At 41.9% G+C, this 19425-nt stretch overlaps 1 protein-coding gene across 4 annotated transcripts; it reads left to right on the forward strand.

Moving 5' to 3' along the window:
• Window positions 1–1386: 1386 nt before the first annotated feature.
• Window positions 1387–18417, forward strand: LOC126982471 (TWiK family of potassium channels protein 7-like). Of its 4 annotated transcripts, XM_050834523.1 has the most exons (10): window positions 1387–1791; window positions 4401–4439; window positions 9305–9421; window positions 10772–10932; window positions 13353–13503; window positions 14169–14307; window positions 15481–15607; window positions 16281–16515; window positions 16663–16784; window positions 17796–18417. In XM_050834523.1, exons 2-10 carry the CDS (start codon window positions 4427–4429, stop codon window positions 17943–17945), a joined length of 1215 nt encoding a protein of 404 aa, XP_050690480.1. In that variant the 5' UTR covers window positions 1387–1791; window positions 4401–4426; the 3' UTR covers window positions 17946–18417. The 4 variants fall into 4 exon arrangements, with proteins under 4 accessions (XP_050690480.1, XP_050690481.1, XP_050690482.1 ...); XM_050834524.1 differs by lacking the exon at window positions 4401–4439 and having other exon boundaries at window positions 1396–1791; XM_050834525.1 differs by lacking the exons at window positions 1387–1791; window positions 4401–4439 and adding an exon at window positions 6316–6430.
• Window positions 18418–19425: the final 1008 nt, after the last annotated feature.

Consider the following 19425-nt stretch of genomic DNA (forward strand, 5'->3'; position numbering starts at 1 on the left):
CGAGGGATTTTTTTCTTCACATTTTGCACGCCTGTTACCACTAACAGTTGAAATGGTCTGTGTAATGCATTACGTAAATAGGTACTACATATATGGCGGGCGCACACACATACACACACACACGTACCGCACCATGAGCTCGGCACGGCTCACACCTCTCTCATGGCCATTTTGTCTGCCACCGACACCATCTTCAGCTTCCTAACTGACGTGGAAGACACAGCCTTGCCCTTAGAGGCCATGGTAGAATTACAAAGGCAACAATAAGGGCTACAGAGCGAGCGAAAGCTGAGGGAGACACTGCCACGCACTTGGTAAGTCAGCTGTGTAAACACTGATCTTGGCGACCGTTTCGCGTCTCCAACGGCTCGGACAGCTCTCAAATGACTCGGACGATGTAAGAGTTATCAGCGGTGCGTTTGCGAGAGGGAATGGGGCCTCCCCGGGCGCCTAGACCAACTGGACCCCTCTATATAACGCTTTTGTGCGCCTCTCAGTGGTCTCGTCGTTGCTATGGTAATGGCGTCTCACTGGCAGGAAAATGGCGTCCGTTGCTCTCTCTAGCTGCTCTGGCAGCAAAATGGCGTCGGCTGATCTTGACGACGTTTAAACATGCATCACTAGCTGTTCTGGCCGACGAGCTCCTTGCAACAGAGGATGAAAAGGAAGCTGCAGTGGTTATAGTGGCACAGAGAGGTGAAATTCAATGGGAGCACTTATATGTGTTTGTTTGGGCCGCCATATTTGCTGATGACGTCATCACAGCACGGAGGCGCTCAACCGCTCCAAACTGAGCTGCAGCGAGCGGTCCGGATTAGGAATCCGGGCTGCGGCGTCACGCGTTTGAGAGCACACGGATCGGTCCGTGCGGCCAGAGTCGCTCTCTCAAACGCAGCCAAGGGGTATTTTAGCCAGTATATAAGCCGAGTGGCTTAAAATTACTCAATCAAAAGGCAAAAATGCCTACCGGTGCACTCGGGATAGAACGTTAAAAAAAAAAAAAAAAAAAAAAAAATCCTGAAAGTGTCCGACTTATCCGATATCCGGCTTATTCGGGTCCGACTTAAGCGGGGTTTACTGTATATATATATATATATATATATATATATATATATATATATATATATATCTATATATATATATATATAGATATATATATATATATATATATATATATATATATATATACGTGTGTGTGTGTGTGTGTGTGTGTGAGAGAGAGAGAGAGAGAGAGAGAGAGAGAGAGAGAGAGAGAGAGAGAGAGAGAGAGAGAGAGAGAGAGAGAGAGAGAGGAAATTAATTGAACCAATGATATTAAAAACAGGAAGAAGCCTTGGGCCGACCATCAGGCCCCACCGGGAAGAAGCCTACCGGCGCAATAGGCCGCGACGTAAAAAAAAAAAAAGAAAAAAAAAAAAGAAGAATAGGGTCGATATGAATGCAGAACCGAAAGCGAATATAAGGATATGGAGGTGTGTGGAAAGATACAGAGTAATAAATTTTAGGTAAGCGTACGGTAAATAAGTGATATCGTCACTATTTAGTTCGTCACACTTCCATAGTGAATCAGTGAAGGAGCACGCTATGCCATCCTCACGTGAAGGAAGCCGTTTTTCAATCCGAGTGAATGACGTGCCTAAATAATGGACAACAACCAGCACCACCCCCGTCGCCATGACCACTATGACTATAGAGATGTGTCAACACAGCGCTGGGGCCAGGCAACTATATGGCTTACGGCCCACTGCTAGTGTAGTGCACGCCCTGCTCCCCTCAACTTTACTGCTCTAGGTTAGTCCCGTAGAATTCTCCCGACAATAATAATTTAAGTTTTTTTTTGTTGATTTAGTGTGGCACCTTGTGTGTGATTTGTAATAATACTTTCTAAAGTCGTAAATACTATTTTATAACCTTAAATAATACACTGCATCTATAAATAATCAACTGATTTTCAGTAGTTAATTAAGCTCTTGCAGCTAGCATCAATAAGATTAAACATACATGTTTGCACAGGATAATTCTGCGGCGTAACTAATTTCCTTGTGTAATAAAGCGTTGGAATGATGATGGATTGAGCTTAGACTGGAAGACTGTAGCATTTGAAAAAGGGCAGGAAAAGTTAATCAAATTTTTCACGTGAGGATGTAATGAAAGTACTGTTGGTGAAGTATAATTCTTCCCATTCGTATCGCGCATTGGCGAAGGTACGTCACTGGGTTGCATTTCCCTCGGCCCCTCAGTGCCACCATACCACCGATCGCTGGGCAACAGAATGTTTATACAGTAAGGAAGTGAGGTGAAGATGGAAATCTACGAATCGGAGCGTGTATGATAGGGTGAGAGTGGTCCCAGATTAATAGTTGTTAACTTTTCCTTCATGAAAGCAAGCTACGGTTAATGCATTACTGTCACAACCCAGTTATACCTTTTTTTTATATCACTGCTTATAGTGAGTGGCCTGCTAATTCATTATTCATCTTTCCCTAGGGGTAAAAGGTATAGGTGGGTGTATGCGCTATAACTGCGCGTTGCAGCGGTGCTCATCTCCGATCTGTTGGCCCTTTGAGCCTGTGGTAGGTAAAAACCAGTTACCCGGAACACAGGCAAATGTGAAATCCGGGATCGCCATAGTTTACCTTCCCCAGGCAACCATTTATCGACCAGTCCGAAAGGGAGGATGAACATCTAGATGAGCTACACGCCGACTGCCCGGATTCGAACCCGGACTCGCGGAGTGGTAACCAGGCACGCTGGCCACTAGACCATGTAGGCGCTTTGAGATGGAAATCAATAAACTAACTTCTGCCCCCCAATAATTAAAAGATCCGAATTTGATTGTCTGCGTGACACTACTCGGGTGCCATATGCACAAAATTCCACCTTGAAGAGAGAAGGAGCGCACTGTGTTAAAGTTAAGACTGTTGTGCATCTTTATACCACATGAAATGATGAATAGATGAAATGGACGCCATAATTTCATGATTATCAGCACTTGTTATGGGGAAATGAATGGTGCGTTATGGTGAAAGCATTTCTCTGCAATGAGGCAAAGTTGCACATACACAGCAACCCAGAGCTAAATTAGAATATATGGTATCAGACTGTTATCCTCATAATTACAAGTGGCACATTAATGGGATGTCTGGCAAAATTTTCGCAATTAGAAGGGAGTAGGTAGGAAGAAACCTACCGAAACGGGCGTAAACCTCTCCCGGCCGGTTAGGTATATAGGCTACGGGAAGCGAGGTGGGTGCTGCAAGCCCACCAAAGACCCTTCCTGTGTCCTCACTTTCCGTTTTCCTATGGTTTCATTAACACCAGAGAGTAGTTTAAGATAGATTATCTTACTTTCCACATCAAAATATTTACACACACACACACACACACACACACACGCACACACCACTTCCGTCTGGGGGGGGGGGAGGGGGGGCACAATTGCCCTCAGAGCGGACTCCACTTTCGGCTCTCGACTTGAGAGATGTCCTGATCCCTCTTCAGATCTTTTCTTTATTAACTTCTGCAACATTCGCGTTCTTCGTTCTAATTTCCATTCTGTAGAACAGCAACTCTCCTCCTCTAAACCTCACCTTCTCTTTCTCACTGAAACACAGGTTTCTGGGGCTACTCACAGCAGTCTCTGTTCTGTTCCCTCCTACTATCTCTGTCCTAAATTTCAATCCAAAGCTGAATGTTGCGTCTACGTACGCAACGGCATCACTTGCTCTCGTGCCCACGACCTTGACTCTTCTGAATTTTCCGCCATCTGGCTAAGACTACATTGTCATTCTATTACTAAATATATCTTTGCAGTTTATCTCTCATCTAACTCTACCAACTATGTAAAATTCTTTGACTATTAGAATCAGGTGTCTTAACTTTGATAAACACACGCGCGCACTTAATGGGCTATTACACTGGGCAAATTTTCCGTGGATCTTCAGTCAAACCACGATCTCCGCTGGCGTGGTTCTCATATTTCCGTGGTTTTCTGACGTGTCCCCGATCTTACAAAGCTACGGTACGTTTCACCGAAAGACGACGGTATTACTCACCATCATCATCAGCAGCAATAACAAGAAACAAATGAGAACCACGCCAGCGGAAATCGTGGTTTGACTGAAGATCCACGGAAAATTTGTCCAGTGTAATAACCCCTTACTCTCTGAATGTGTGCACACGACACTGGGAACAGCAGGAGACTGGAAATAGGAACGTGGTACGGCACTCGCTACCCCCGTCATACATCCTCATCACTGCCTCTCCCCTGCCGCATTGCTAAAGATCTTCCATTCTAACAAAAAACTTGCTGACAAAAAAAAAAAAAAAACATCATCACCAGCGCCAACTAAATAAGTTATTTAATATATAAGCCTTCCTTTCTCCGATGGTGATTGCAGGTGACCGCTCGCCCCAGCTCGCCACAATGCCGGTTCTAAGTAAGATAAGCATCTGTCTACAGTCTCTGCTTTTCGCTTAATAAAGTTTTCTTCGATTACGCGATAAATCACATTGATTTCCTAATTAAACTATATTCTGCAAGGCCACTGCAATTCACTTTTAAATTTTTGAGTGAAGCTTCGTCTCCACTGCTGCCAGCCGAGCATGCTTTAAGAAAATGAGCTTGTTTGTCTCCCTAAACTCTATTACAAAATTTCGATGACAAACGCCATACAAATCGGAACAATACAATAATGGGCAAGATTTAGCATTTGAAAATACTAGCGTCACGACTAGTATATTTCTCCTATCAAAATTCTGTGATACAAAAGTAAAAGTATGACTGGCTGGCGTACATCAGAATAACATTGCATGCACAACTAAATCAGTTCGATAAATACGTTTCTCCTCTCTCTTTATCCTCTGCTGGAGCATCGAATTCTAACGGGATAATAATTATGTGAAGTCCATGAGGCTATTAGCATTATTTAAGTTTTCTGTTGCTATGCATACAATTCACTGTGATTATTCTTTTTCCTCATAAGCACCATTTTCTTAGCATTACACGGCATTGTTTTTGCTGACGATGCTATATTCCTCAAGGAGTCCCTGGAAGTCCTAATGATGGGTCTCGAAGTGCTGAATGAGGAGGCGAAGCCACTGAGAATGAAGGTCTTCTGGGCAAAAACGTAGGTAGAGTCGTCTGGAGGCTTACTGGATGACATAGTTAAATTTGTTCATGCATGTGGTAAGGACATCGAGGTCACCAAAAGTTTCACATACCTTGGTAGCGTAGAGCATAACAATGGTTGGCCTTGTTAGCAAGTTACTCGACGGACTGGCCGGACCTACGGTGTTATGAACTCGCTCAACACGAGTATTTGGGGTTGTCGATATTTATGCAGGCTGAGATTCGAAACATTGTGAAAGAAGCCTTACCTCCAGTCAAAGCACCCATTATTGGGTACTGAGTCTTGATCTGGGCTATATCGGAGATCTTTACACGAAGCTTGTGTTTGGGGTAATCAGCATCTCTCGGGTCCCAGAGGCATCTATGCTCTTCTATCAATTCGCACAGTGACTTCACTACACTTTTGGGCCACACCAACTCGTCAGACATTATAATTACTGTAATTTTGACATGAGAAGGCCACAAGAGTTTCCCACAGCAAGAGAAAGATCACCGTCGTCACGGAACCACGGGAAGGCGGTCACTTCCAACCGCCAAGGGTGCCGGTATCCATTTTCCGTTCAACTTTGTGCCGCATCATAAGCGAAGCGTGTCGATGCCTTTGGTACCAAGTGACTTCGCAGAATCATGGGGTATCGCTGGAATAACTTCGTGCCGAACCAGCGACTATTTGATCAAACTAAATGAAGGCCTCTTGCCAGCTTAGTCAGTGAAAGCCAAATCCGTCAATATGGGCATGTGGAACGCTTCCTGGACGTCGATCCTGCTACAGGGTTGCTTCTGCACGAGACAACCGTTGGTGGAGACAAAGGGGACGCCCACATAACATATGGCTGGGGCAAGTTGATCAATCCCTTATGGGTAGGGTAGCTGGCTTGCTCGGAGAGACAGTCAAGGATGGAATATGCAGCCAGCATTTTCATACATCTGCATTTCAAAGAAATCTGAAGTACGAACTTATTGGACGACCATGGAGTGACTGCGGCCGGAGTGCGATTCAAGCCTGGAGCTGTGCCAACATTACATCTACAATCAAGAGGTGAGTTTAATAACATTACTTTTCTAACAAAACAAAACAAAACAATTCACTGTTTATTAATCGTGGGTCTCCAAAGCATATCACATTCTCTCTCTCTCTCTCTCTCTCTCTCTCTCTCTCTCTCTCATAACATTTGCACTGTTTCAGAAACTGCAGCTTGCTCCGACAGTAACAGAGGATCAGTATTGCAAGAAAATCGACCACTTGCACAACCTGCAGTTCCCGCCTGGTGCCTCTGCCGCAGCAAATTTCGTGTCGTGGTGTGTGTGTGTGTGAGAGAGAGAGAGAGAGAGAGAGAGAGAGAGAGAGAGAGAGAGAGAGAGAGAGAGAGAGAGAGTGTTCGGGTTGTGTATTTTCTTTTACGAGAGGGGAAACGCTAACCAATAATATTCTCTCTCTCTCTCTCTCTCTCTCTTGCAAGAGACACGCCAGTCCTCGTCGACAGACCGACTCGGTCGGCTAGATTTCGATCGCCGATAAAGTCGGTCTGTCGGCACCCTGCTACGGGCCGCCATTAGGCTAAGCCTGTGCTCCCCCGCGCAGGGAGGGAGCATTTTTTTTACCCTATATTAGGGGTAAATCTTTGACAACATCTCTCTTGCGTTCGTAAAAGAACAGTTTCCCACACCAAAGAAAAAAAGAAAAAAACGTTCCTCTTTTCGGGCAAACTTTCCTCGCTGACGTCACGCTAGCTCCGCCCCATTCACAGAAACCTGCGCCTGACTCGACCCCGTTTTTCCTTTGGCCCTGGTGAGTTCATCCTAGCCATTTCCAATGGCGAGGATATGAGCAAGTTCTTGAACGACTACCTCCTTTCTGCCTTCACCAAGGAGGATCTAACGATCATTCCAGAGAGACTTCAGGTGTATGAAGGTGAGGATGACGACAAGTTGAGAGATGTGATAATCACTAGGCAGGTAGTGCAGGATGAGACTGATAGGTTAGAATAATAAGAGAGAGAGAGATCGGTAGAGTAATTACATCAGATCAGTAAGCATTGTGTTCTCCAGAAGGAGCTAGACTCTAGCTCCTTCTGGAGAACACAATGCTTACATACAGTCTCTAGCTGCTAGAGACTGTATGGCTGAGCGGGGAAGTGGGAGATGGAGTTCAATGAAGGGAAGTGTAGTATTCTGAGTGTTGGCAGGAATAACCCTTCACATAAATATTCTTTAAATGAAACTCCCTCAGCAGACCTAGGTGTGAGAGGGATTTTGGAGTCTTACTGAGCTCTGATCTCCGTTCAAGCGCTCAGTGCATTCAAGCTAAAAATCGAACAAATAGGGCTTTATGTCAAGGAGAGTAATATAAGCGCCGAAGTCATGCTCAAGCTATATATACCATTGGTTAGACCGCATCTCAATTATCCGGTTCAGTTCTGGTCACTTTCCGATAGAATGGATGCCAAGATGCTAGAATCCTTAGAGAGGGGGATGAAATTTGACATTATGACGATAGACTTAATCATTAAAACTTTTATTCTCTAGAAAGGCAAAGGGAGTGAGGAGACTTGATCAAAGTTTATGAATGGAGTAAAGGCTTCAATAAGGGAGATGTTGATAAGCTTTTGGTGGTAGGAGAGCAACTTGATCGAAGTTTGTAATGAATGAATGGGTGAAGGGCTTTAATAATGTTAATACGATTTCGGTGGTAAGAGAGCCGGGTAGGACACGCAGCAATGGGTTTAAATTTGATAGATTCAGATTCAACAAGAGCATTGGGGAAGAATTGGCTCACTTATAATAGAGTGGTGCGTGAGTGAAACAGACCAGGCAGTCATACTGTGAATGCCAATACGACAGATACATTCAAGAAGAAGTTAGATAAATTCATGGCTAGTGAGGTTTGGAGTTTACAAGAGCTGCCTTGTATAGGCCTGCCAGTCTCTTGCAGACTCCTTACGTTCTTGTTTTTACATTCTTTTGAGATCATCAGCAGATGAAAGCTGAACACTTTCGTCTCCATGCATAGGAGGGTACACTACAGCCGATGTAGACAAAATATGGGATGTAGGGCGAGAGACAGCTTGGGTTACAGCAAAACGACGATGAGCATGTGCCTGTAGAACCGAGGCAAAGGTCGTGCCGGATCTGGAGAACTTTGCCAGAGCTAGACGCTCCAAGTCGGCAAAGGACACCTTGTTACGGATAGCAAGCATTTCTCTTTCAAATCGACTGCGTTTACAGTCTTTAGAAGATGCAAGGTGGGATTCTCCGCAGTGGAAGCATCGAATAGATCCGGGGCAATCATCACTGTGGTCCTCCCTGCCACACGGGACACACACTTTGGGAAGACCGTTCTACTGGCGACGGAAATGGTCTAACTTACTAGATCATATGCTTGGTAGTGAAAGCAAAGCCTTGGGTTAGGGACATATATATAAGCTTTACAGTTAAGTTTAACCAGTCAAGTTTGGCAGTTTTGGGTAGTTCTAAGCGATTGAATGAAATACAGAGGTGAGGGCACAAAGTCGAAAGCACTTCAGATGAGGATACTTCCCTAGTAAGCTCCCGTCTTCTTGCGGTAGGACCTTACGGCTTACGGCCACAGGCCTTGACATGAGTACGGTGCACTTCATACGGTATACGTCGACGTCTTTAATCGAGTGGCCATCCATATATTTAATTACTATGTACTTTTCATAGAAAACAGATTCATATGTACCACGCAGAACTTCATCTTGGAAAGCTGGGGAGCAAAGAACCATTCCGTGGACCCCTAGATCTCACGGACTTGTTAAGGGTAGACCCACGGGAAGGCAAGGACTTACCTGAAGTACCATCAGGAGTCGTGAAAGGCTCCAGCGTGGTGACGAAAGACGATTGGTTGGGGGCAGCCTGGCGAACATCAGGAAGAGAGGCAGGCTGGGGAACAAAATGTATCTTACTCATACAGCTTTAGAAAACAATTTCATTATATGTATATGTAGGTTACGTATATATATTCCTACACTTTTATACATAATTCATATATATATATATATATATATATATATATATATATATATATATATATATATATATATATATATAATTTGTATAGTTCGAGCATTATTATTATTATTATTATTATTATTATTATTACAATTTTTGAACAATGGCCACACTTTGACACCTCACCTTTTCGTGTTACAGAGTTCGTGATGACGGACTATAGCCGGGGGGACAAGAGAGGATGTTGCCGGCGACTGGCACGTGTCCTGTTCTCAAATATTGGCTTGCTCGTGCTCGTCGCCTTATACGCCGTGCTGGGTGAGATATTAGTTTTATTCTTTTTATTATGGTTGCGTGCGGCCCATAGCTCCTCTAGGATTTTCTTGAACGGAATATATGTGTGTACCAACTGTGGCAACCATGGTATTGTAATAACAGCAGGGAAAATAAACATGGGTGGAGGTATCATTTATGTAGTAGAGTAGTAGTAGTAGTAGTAGTAGTAGTTGTTATTGTTGTAGTAGTAGTAGTAGTAGTAGTAGTAGTAGTAGTAGTAGTAGCAGTAGTAATATTGCCGGTAGTAGTAGTCACATTAGTGGATATTGCTAAAGATGTTATTAATGTAGGGAGTAGGCAGTCAGACGATTGTTGTAACGGGCGTAAGCCACTCACGGTAAGATATGACGTGCGAGGAGGTGCCGCAAGCAACATCGGTGTTCCAACAAGTGGTCGGTCGCAAACAAGTCAGTACTCCGGAAAACCATACAGTTCTGAAGGATCCTCCAACGAGTATTGATAACCCGTGGTTCGCTGAACCCCAAAATTTCTCTGTCGCGGGACCCACCCCAACTTGGTTAAGATGTTTTGGCAATTTCTGACGAACTTATTATTAAGGAGACACCTGGCAACTTAACCTGACCTACGCCGAGGGCAGGTGAGACATCAGCAGGCCTGAAGGACAATTTCTTTCAAGGATGGAATGGACTATACTACAAGTTATTATATACCTTGTGGTATGCTAGGTCATCCGTTATAACATTCGTTCTTTCTTGCACACATTGTAATATATTTATTTATGGATAATCCTTTTCATCCCCACAGTCAAGACCTATTATTATTATCATTAGTAGTATTTTATTATTATTATTATTATTATTATTATTATTATTATTATTATTATTATTATTTTAAATTTTCTTTGTGTTCAGTCGTCTTCTTTATGATATATATGTTAAAACGATCTCAATTAGACTTAACTTATGCCTTTTCGTCTTCCTGCGATGACCATCTTTGTGAACTCCATTCAACCCTCATAAGGTAATTTTTGGTCTTTTAGTTTGCATTTATTATTATGATAGATTTTCACCCGTGGCACCTCGATCATCCAATAACTCTTCCTTAATTGAAAGTGAACCTTCCATACCCACAAATTTCCACTATCTTTTGTCTTTAGACAGCATACCCAACTCCAGTTCTTTACTGCTTTTCGCCATGAACATTTTTCTCAATAGTACTGGAACATGCCAGTAACTTTTGACACACGTTTCGATTCTTCATAGTATGGTTCATATCATCTTTATCTCCAACCATTTAGCACGTCCTTTTTCACACAAAAGTGAACATTTCAATAAAGTGCCGGGTGATGTGAGACTGTAATGTGTTCTACAGGGGCTTACCTCTTCATCCATGTGGAGGAAGGACATGAGAATAGGCTGAGGGAGACCAAAAGACGCGTCAGCCTCGATCTAATTGATGCTAAAAAGTACATTGTGTCGGTGCTGCAGTACCAAAGAGGCAAAAATCATACAAAGGCTGCTTACCTCAAAATGGTAAGTTCAGTGTTTTCCTTCGGTGTTCTGTATTTACTTAATATTTATAATTTTATATTTTTCCTTAAATTTGTTTCTGTAAACTTTATATTATATTCGAACATGGTTTATTGCAAGCTTATTCATATGTGTTATATTACTTTTTACCTCTCTCTCTCTCTCTCTCTCTCTCTCTCTCTCTCTCTCTCTCTCTCTCTCTCTCTCTCTCTCTCTCTCTCTCTCTCTCTCTCTCTCTCATTGTTTCTCAAATGTTTCCCGACTGTTTATCTAATGTTTCCCGATTGTTTACTAAATGTTTAAAGGGAGTAGGTAGGAAGACACCTACCGAAATGGGCGTAAGCCACTCCCGGTGAAGTATATACGGGAAGGGATGAGAGTACTGCGAGCCCACCAAAGACCCTTCCCGTGTCCACACTTTCCGTTTCCCTATTGTCTCATTAACACCAAAGAGAAATTCAACATGCTCTCTAAAGACAAATCATCTTAATTTCCACACCACACAACATACATGCAACATACACACCACATCTTAAAAAAAAATCAGAATTCAAAATGGCGAGAGTTGTGAAACACTTGGAAACCATTAGGAAACAGTTGGGATACATAGTTTCTAGACAACCTCAGTTGCCTTTGAAACTCAAGCTTTAATTAAGTCGGTGATTCTCAAACCCACGGTCGCGACCCAAACGAGGGTCGCGTGTGTTGCTTGAGGGTCGCTGGAGGGCCTTGAAAGTATGTCATATTATTCTAATTATATCATAGACGCCGATTTTTTCAAATCACAGTTAGGTCAAATTTAGAATTTTCAGTAATGTAGCTGAATTACTTCAGTAGGACAATAAATAAATATATATATATATATATATATATATATATATATATATATATATATATATATATATATATATATATATATATATATATAAAGTTTCTCCTAAACACATATTAACAAAAGCAGTGTTATATTAAAGCTTCCATACACATACAATACGAACGGCACGTCATACGAGTGGCATTCACGTATAATACTCGTTCGCCGAGCAGACAGCGAGGAGGCGGAGCACAAAATTATAGAAGTTTGAAAGTATTACACATAAAAATTATTAAAAATAAATACAACATGTTCGCGCCTTCAGGATCGCCAGGACAGGTCAAGACTGTATTTAGGGTCGCTACCAGAAAAGTTTAGGAACCACTGTTGTAAGTACTACTCACGTTGCAGTTGTTAGTCGTTACTCTACCACATTATAGGCCTACAGTCTACTATACATGCATACCACTTTATCTAGCAGACGCCGCAGTTGGATAGCATGTGAGCCGAGCAAGGGTGGAGTGATTCTGTCGTTATTTCCCCTGTAAACTGCGTTAGGTTCAGCCGCCAGTCCACACAATTCCTCGCAGGTGTATGTGCTATGTGAACAAACCGGACAGCCGCTTAGCTGAGCGCAAAGGAAATGGCGTCCCATAACAATAGCCACCATTTCAATATTCCCGCAGCAGCTCCTAACCGACCATTTACTGGAAACAGCAATCATACCTGACCGAATCATTCACAGAAGAAGATGCAGCAGAGGTGACACTGGCCACTCTCGATCTTTACCACGATGTATCCTTTGTTTACAAACACTCCCCCCATCCCCCCCTGCTAACACAACTCCCAATGCAATGGGAAATGGTGGCTATTGTTATGGGACGCCATTTCCTAAGCGGCTGTCCGGTTTGTTCCCTCCCCGTCCCCCACATACACCTGCGAGGAGTTGTGTGGACTGGCGGCAGAACCGAACGCAGCTGAGACTTCTAAACACGGGAAATAACTGGATAGACTCACTCCACCCTTGCACGGCTCACATGCTATCCCACTGGCGTCTGCTAGATCAAGTGGTATGCATGTATAGTAGACTGAGCTAACGCTGCGGTCTTAGCAGAATTTGGTAGCTCAATTGCAGAGCGTTGCACAACGTTGCATGGAAAAATGGTCAACCGAACGCAGGGCTGCGGCGAGGCGAGTGCATGAAGGCAGAGGCGGGTTAGGGGGAAGGGTTGGAACAAGGTAAATATAGTCTACCGACAGGTAAAATCATCCCCCCTCCCTCGCGCAGGCAAGGTACCAAACTCCACCCATACCCGTGACGTCAAAGAGTGGTATAGGTAAACTCCGCCCATTTCCCGTGACGTCAGAGTGGTGTATATATATATATATATATATATATATATATATATATATATATATATATATATATATATATATATATATATATATATATATATATATATGATAGATAATAAAGATAGATGTCTGTGTGTGTATGTAGGTGTGTGTGTGTGTGTGTGTGTGTGTGTGTGTGTGTGTGTGTTTATGGAGGCTTGACTAAAGCAATGAGCTAACATGTGCTACAAAACTAATTGACTCTCATCCATAGGTGATGGAAAAGTTGGAGCTGTTTCACAGTTTCGTAGTTGAAAAAGCCTCTGATCCTGACATCAAGTACGACGGGGACGTGAACGCGTGGGACACCGCCTGGACCTTCCCAAAGTCATTGCTCTTCACCGTGACCACCATGGGATCTATTGGTTTGTGATGTGAATCTGCTTTTCAGCTAATGGCAGGCAGCTTACACTTTGTCCACCATATGACCCCTTGTAGCTGAACTGTGCTCTGTAGTAGTAGTAGTAGTAGTACTACTATTAATAATAATAATAACAGTAATATTGATAATAATGGTAATAATAATAGTAATATTGATAATAATAATAATAATAATAATAATAATAATAATAATAATAATAATAATAATAATAATAATAAATAATAATAATAATAATTATAATGCTTTTGCCTCTGCTGCTGCAACTTCTCCCCCTCCTCTTTCTTGTACTCCCCCTCCCCCTCCCCCTCCTCCCCTCCTTCTCCTCCTCATCATTAGTAGTGGTATAACCTTGTTGGAGGAGGTAATAATGAAAGGAAAAAAATTACGGTGGTAAAATGAAACTTTTCAACCCAAATACCCTTGTACCCTCATCAAAAAAGTCATATACTTAGATTAGGATCTTTCCAAAATTCTAATTTTGTTACTCGTCGCCGGGGCCACCTTTGGTAAAGTTTTCGTAATTTATCAGCACATAACTTTTATTTGCGTATTTCTGCTTATAAACAGGTAAACAAGCACACTGTGACAATTAACCATACCATAAACAACCTTTTTGCCGGAGGTAATAAGGAATTGAGTCACCGGCAGGATATGGCCACATTGCACCCAAGACGTCTGCTGGGCGCCAACTCACCATCCTGTACAGTGTAGTGGGCATCCCTCTCCTCCTGGTTTTCCTAGCCAACATTGGTGACTTTTTGGCCAACTCCTTCAGATACATTTACAGGTAATAAATTATTATCATGTAGTTTTGTCTATTATTTAGTGATTTTTACATTCATTAAAACGTTAGTCCCTGGTGAGCAGCCTCCGTGTGTGTGTGTGTGTGTGTGTGTGTGTGTGTATCATTATGGTCTGACCAAAGAGTATAGAAAATAAATAAGCGACACTCGAGCGTGCCTATACGAGGTTAAATTTCCCCGAAATAATAAAATTTCCCCCCAGGTTGGGAAATGGTGGTCTAGAGTCTAGACGAATAATCTTTTAGGGAGAAACCTGTGAACTTGGCATCATTCATTACTTGAGTGACTCTGCGCCGCTCATCGGCCTATTCTGAACTTGTTCTAGTGTGCAGCAAATTCCTTTTGCATTAGCATAACCTACTGTCTCGCTTTCTGCTACCTCTCTTAATCAGCACTGGTTGTAGTTATTCTTACGATCGCTTTTATTTATGACCATCTATTACCTAGTTAATGGAAATAGATCTTTGAATTAATAATAACTTTAGGCCAATGTATACATGTATGCCTACGTCGCATCACTACACACTACGACTAAGTTAGAACTAAAAAAAAAAATACCGGGAAAACTTACAATATACAAGTTGATGAAAGGCTGTGTAGCATAGCACTCCCAGACTGAGTTTGGTGAAGTGACGGATCTCTGGGTACGGCTGACACCACACACCCCAGGGAGGCAGGACACAACCTCTACTGTCCCAACTGATGCCTGGTACTCATTCACTGGTGGGTGGACAGAGGGCATGGAATAAAAGAGACTGCCCATCAACCTCCATTCCGCCGGGGAATCAAACCCGGGGCCTCTCGGTTGAGGCAAGCGCGCTAAAATTTCACTTTGGAGCTCCGTGTGTGTGTTTAGTGTGTGTGTGTGTGTGTGCTAAGATGCCCATCATTCTTAATTAATTTTCATGGTAAAAATTTAACCTTTAGAAAAAAAAAGAGAAAAGGAAATGGAATGTTGTGGTTGGATCTCTACTTCATTTTTAAAGCAAGGTACAGTACAGGGTTCATGAGGAAGTAAAACAAGCAACTAATAACTCCTCGTATAAGTACTTGTACTTCTTGTCTTATGAACTTCATATATTCGCAGATTACTTTCTTTTTCAAACATTTAAGCAGATCCTAAGATTGTGATAATATTGATCAACCCCTCCAAACAGTCGCTGCTGCTGCCGATGGTGCAGAGTCCGCCGCAAGCTGTCAGAACTGCGCAAGGGCAACAAACTGAAGAAAGGTGATCTACGAAAGGAAACTGTTGGCGACGAAAAATATATGCCAACACAAATGGTTTGTGGTAAAAACTTTTGAACAAATGCAAGATAAAGGGTTGACCAGAGTATGACGAATAAAGTAGTGAGTTTACTTCTAATTACCTAATTCACCAGGGAAGATTGTACTATATTTACACGTAAGCATATGGTCACTGCAACCTTATTCATGTTATTAGTCTTCTTTAAGTGGTCAATATAACATTAGCACTCTTTTAAATGTATTAATCATGTGTAATGGTAGGAGGGTTGAAATCTCTGCAGCCTGTATGGAAATTTGAAATAATGGTGTTACAAAGCCTAGTTAATCAGATAAATATATTAAATAGCATACAGTATTGTGCTATCCATGGGCAATCACGTGTAATGATAAACTGTACTTTCAACACTCCATTTCCAGACATCAACCCGGTAGCAGCGACAGGCCAAATTTGTGGCTTTACTGTGTAGCAGCGACGGGCCAAATTTGTGCCAAGATTTTAACCCCCCAAAATAGACGATACATAAACTGATCACAAATGCTTTGATATATATTATGAAATGGTTTGTGTGAGGGGTGATTTTTTCTTATTTTTCTCGCTTTGAGGGACCATTAAGAAGCATGATACCTGCTGCTACTGGGTTAACCATCTATCAGACTATACGAAATAATGAACATCAACAGTTAACGATCTCGTACTGTTGACTTTCAGGTGACTGTGCCCATCATTGTGAATTTGTGTCTCATAGCAGTGTACCTGATGCTAGGGGGTGCACTGTTCAGCTGGTGGGAAAATTGGGATGCACTCTCAGCCATCTATTTCTCGTTCATCACACTCGCCACCATAGGCTTTGGGGATTATGTGCCTGGCAGGTCATTCCTGGACCTTCATGATGGTGCCTCTGCAGCCCTTAAAATGCTCGCCACTGTCCTGTACTGTATATTTGGTTCGTGACTACATTCCAATCCTTTGCAGTTTCTTTTTTTTTTTGCCAAATATAACTGAATTTTATCTTACTTAAATTTCAAATATGAATGGTGTTCTTTATCCTAATCAATAACAAATCCTACTAATTTTAATCATCCCCGGGCAGGGATGGCTCTGGTCTCCATGTGCATTAGCTTGATGCAGGAACAACTGGTGCAAAAGACACGTTGGCTCCTCACCGAAGTAGGCATCATTGAAGAAGACATTGATCCGATGCAGAAGTATAAGGTAATTATGATTGGACTCACTACATGAGTACTTTTACTTTGAATAAGACTTATATCACATACAAAAAGTGAAAAAAAAAAGTCAATGCGAAGGCAGGTAGCCTTAAAGTCCCAACCAGGCTACAGATCATTATGTCCCCAAGTGTGTGTGTGTGTATGTCAAGCAGGCACTGGATAATATTGTAAATTAAACAACCAATATAATCTTCATGAAAGTGTAGAGAAAACAGTCTTGAACTTTAATTAACACAGCCTTGTACATGAACCATCTGTACTGCACCTGTCCAGTGACTCCAGTTACCAGTCCTGTCCTGATCTCTTCAGCCCAGGCTCACTGGGCTCCCCCCCCTATAGGGAGGGAGCAATCTTTGAACAACAACAATTGGGGGGGCTCAGTGTGCCTCTCACTGTATGAAGCCAAGCATTTCGAAACGTGTATAGTATCAAGCTAAGGAAGGTACATTTCTATTAAAATGTTATGTTTTCTTTAAATGACTCAATTCTCCTCAGCAAGATAGAATAACTTTTTCTTGATAATCATTAAGGAATGGGGAGGCAGTGACAGAGTGATCAGAGTGCAGCTGTGGTGAACTCGGGGGGTTTGAGTTCAAGTCCCGCCGGGGAGGCGTAGAGTGGTGGAATACCCACATGCTACTATGAATTCTGTCTCTGATATCGAGTGCATCAGAGGGCGGCGTGATCAATAGGTGTCACTTAAAAAATCCTGCCTGCGTCACCAATAGGCTCAGAGACATTCACCAACAGCCCACCAAAACTTAAGTCTAAACAGGCAACAATAACCTTAACGCACCCAGCCCCCTGAAAAGCCTAATGGCGCCATAGGCAAACTTGTATTTTTTTAATTCTTGAAGTTCCCCCAAATTCCCGAAAGTTCTCCAGATTTCCATGGAAAGTTTCCCAGTTAAAAATTCCCGTGAACTTTACAACCCTACACACACACACACACACTATTGTATCCTGTAGCTAACACTGTTGTTGTTGTTGTTTTCAGTACAAGAAGAGCCAGAAGGGCACCGTCTTGGAAACACACAAGGACCGGGATGGCAACAAGCGGCTCAGACTCCTCAGTGTGGATGAGGGGGAGTCGTCGGCATTCAGACCTCCTGTTTCTACCACTATTCGTGAAGAGAATAACAAGTAGTTCAACATCATTGACATTTCTGGATAAAAAAATATAGTGAAATTATGGCACGTGGAATTCTCAATTTGGAACATATATTGTCTTCAGTGCCCTTCTTTTGAGAAGTCTCTGTTAATGGACTCTATACAAATTTATAATCAAGTTTCTCTTTTATGTAGTAGCACCTTCACAGACATAAAGGACAACAGAGGTTTATTTGTCACAGTGAGGCACACTTACTTTAGTATAGAGTGATATACATATATCTTAATGATTATTAAAAATATCACTTTTCGTGATAGTTATTATTTTAGGGTTTTGATGCTTTTAAAGCCGGTGTCACGCCGGACATATCTACCCAGCAACGGAATGTCCGTTGCTGGGTATTTGTCCGTTGAAATTTTGTGGGCTGTTAAATCCGAAATCCGTTAAATCGGGGTCCGTTAAATCGAGGGCCGAGTGTACTATGAATGTCAATAAACTAGGAAAATTATATTACTTTAAAAATACAATTACACCCCACTACATGATTGACTTTTCAATGCCTTTTGTGGAATCGCCGCTGCAGCCGCAAAATAGCTCGCAGAGAGGTTCAACTTGGGGGACCCGTGGGAAATCAGGGGTTTTGGGTGGGGTAGCATATTGAATGGGTTAATTAGTTTAACATCATCCTACTTACTTGTATGATAATAGTTCCCACTTACTCATTTTCTCCACTTATGTTCTGACTTATGGCATCTAACTGCAGAACAGAATAAAACTATAACTGGCAAGACCTACAGTAAATGTACATTAATTGTTACTAACAAGGAATATAATTTTTTATACTGTTAGCAGTTAAATAAAAAAAGAGTAAAATTTGAAAGGGTATAGCGACACCCAACAACAAGGAACTCAGATTAAACAATTTTTATTTTACATTTACTTAATCGAAGAAATTATAAAACTGATGACTTAGGCAGTTAACAGTAATTTTATTGTATACCGGTATTTATTGTATGTAAGTATTTTCAAGCAACGGACTTTTTCAAACAATAGACCACCCTTCCCCCCTTTTAATCCATTAAGTCGAGGGCCAAGTGTATATTGTATGCAATGAAATGTAACCTGTTATAGAAATAAAGTAGTATGTACTGTACTATACGTGTATGATTTATCATATCAGCATTACGTATACATGGTACAAAATAAGGTACGAAATTACGGTATGATATATTAGCGTACCAGTACAGTACGAGTGTGATTTACTGGTACGGTACTAAATTACGGTACTGTATTTTTTCTTTAGTACAAATTACGATAAATCAATCGTACCATACAGTACTACATGCATTGTTTGAGAGTAAAATTCCGGTACGAATTAAACTCGTAATCCAAGGTATGAGTGTACTAATGTTTTTGTGTAAGTGTACAATTAATTTTGACCCACACACAGGCTCTTGAAATAGCTACACACAAAACATGTAACTTTGGGCCTGTTTTTTGTAATATATTACAGTGG

This window comes from Eriocheir sinensis, chromosome 51, assembly GCF_024679095.1.
Source record: "Eriocheir sinensis breed Jianghai 21 chromosome 51, ASM2467909v1, whole genome shotgun sequence".
In the NCBI taxonomy this organism is placed as follows: Eukaryota; Metazoa; Arthropoda; class Malacostraca; order Decapoda; family Varunidae; genus Eriocheir; species Eriocheir sinensis.

Excerpts from the sequence above, each read along its gene's own strand:
- LOC126982471 (XM_050834523.1), top strand. Across the intron at positions 16,516-16,662 it reads TGTCCTGTACTGTATATTTG|GGATGGCTCTGGTCTCCATG; the intron begins GTTCGTGACTAC and ends ATCCCCGGGCAG. Across the intron at positions 16,785-17,795 it reads ATCCGATGCAGAAGTATAAG|TACAAGAAGAGCCAGAAGGG; the intron begins GTAATTATGATT and ends TGTTGTTTTCAG.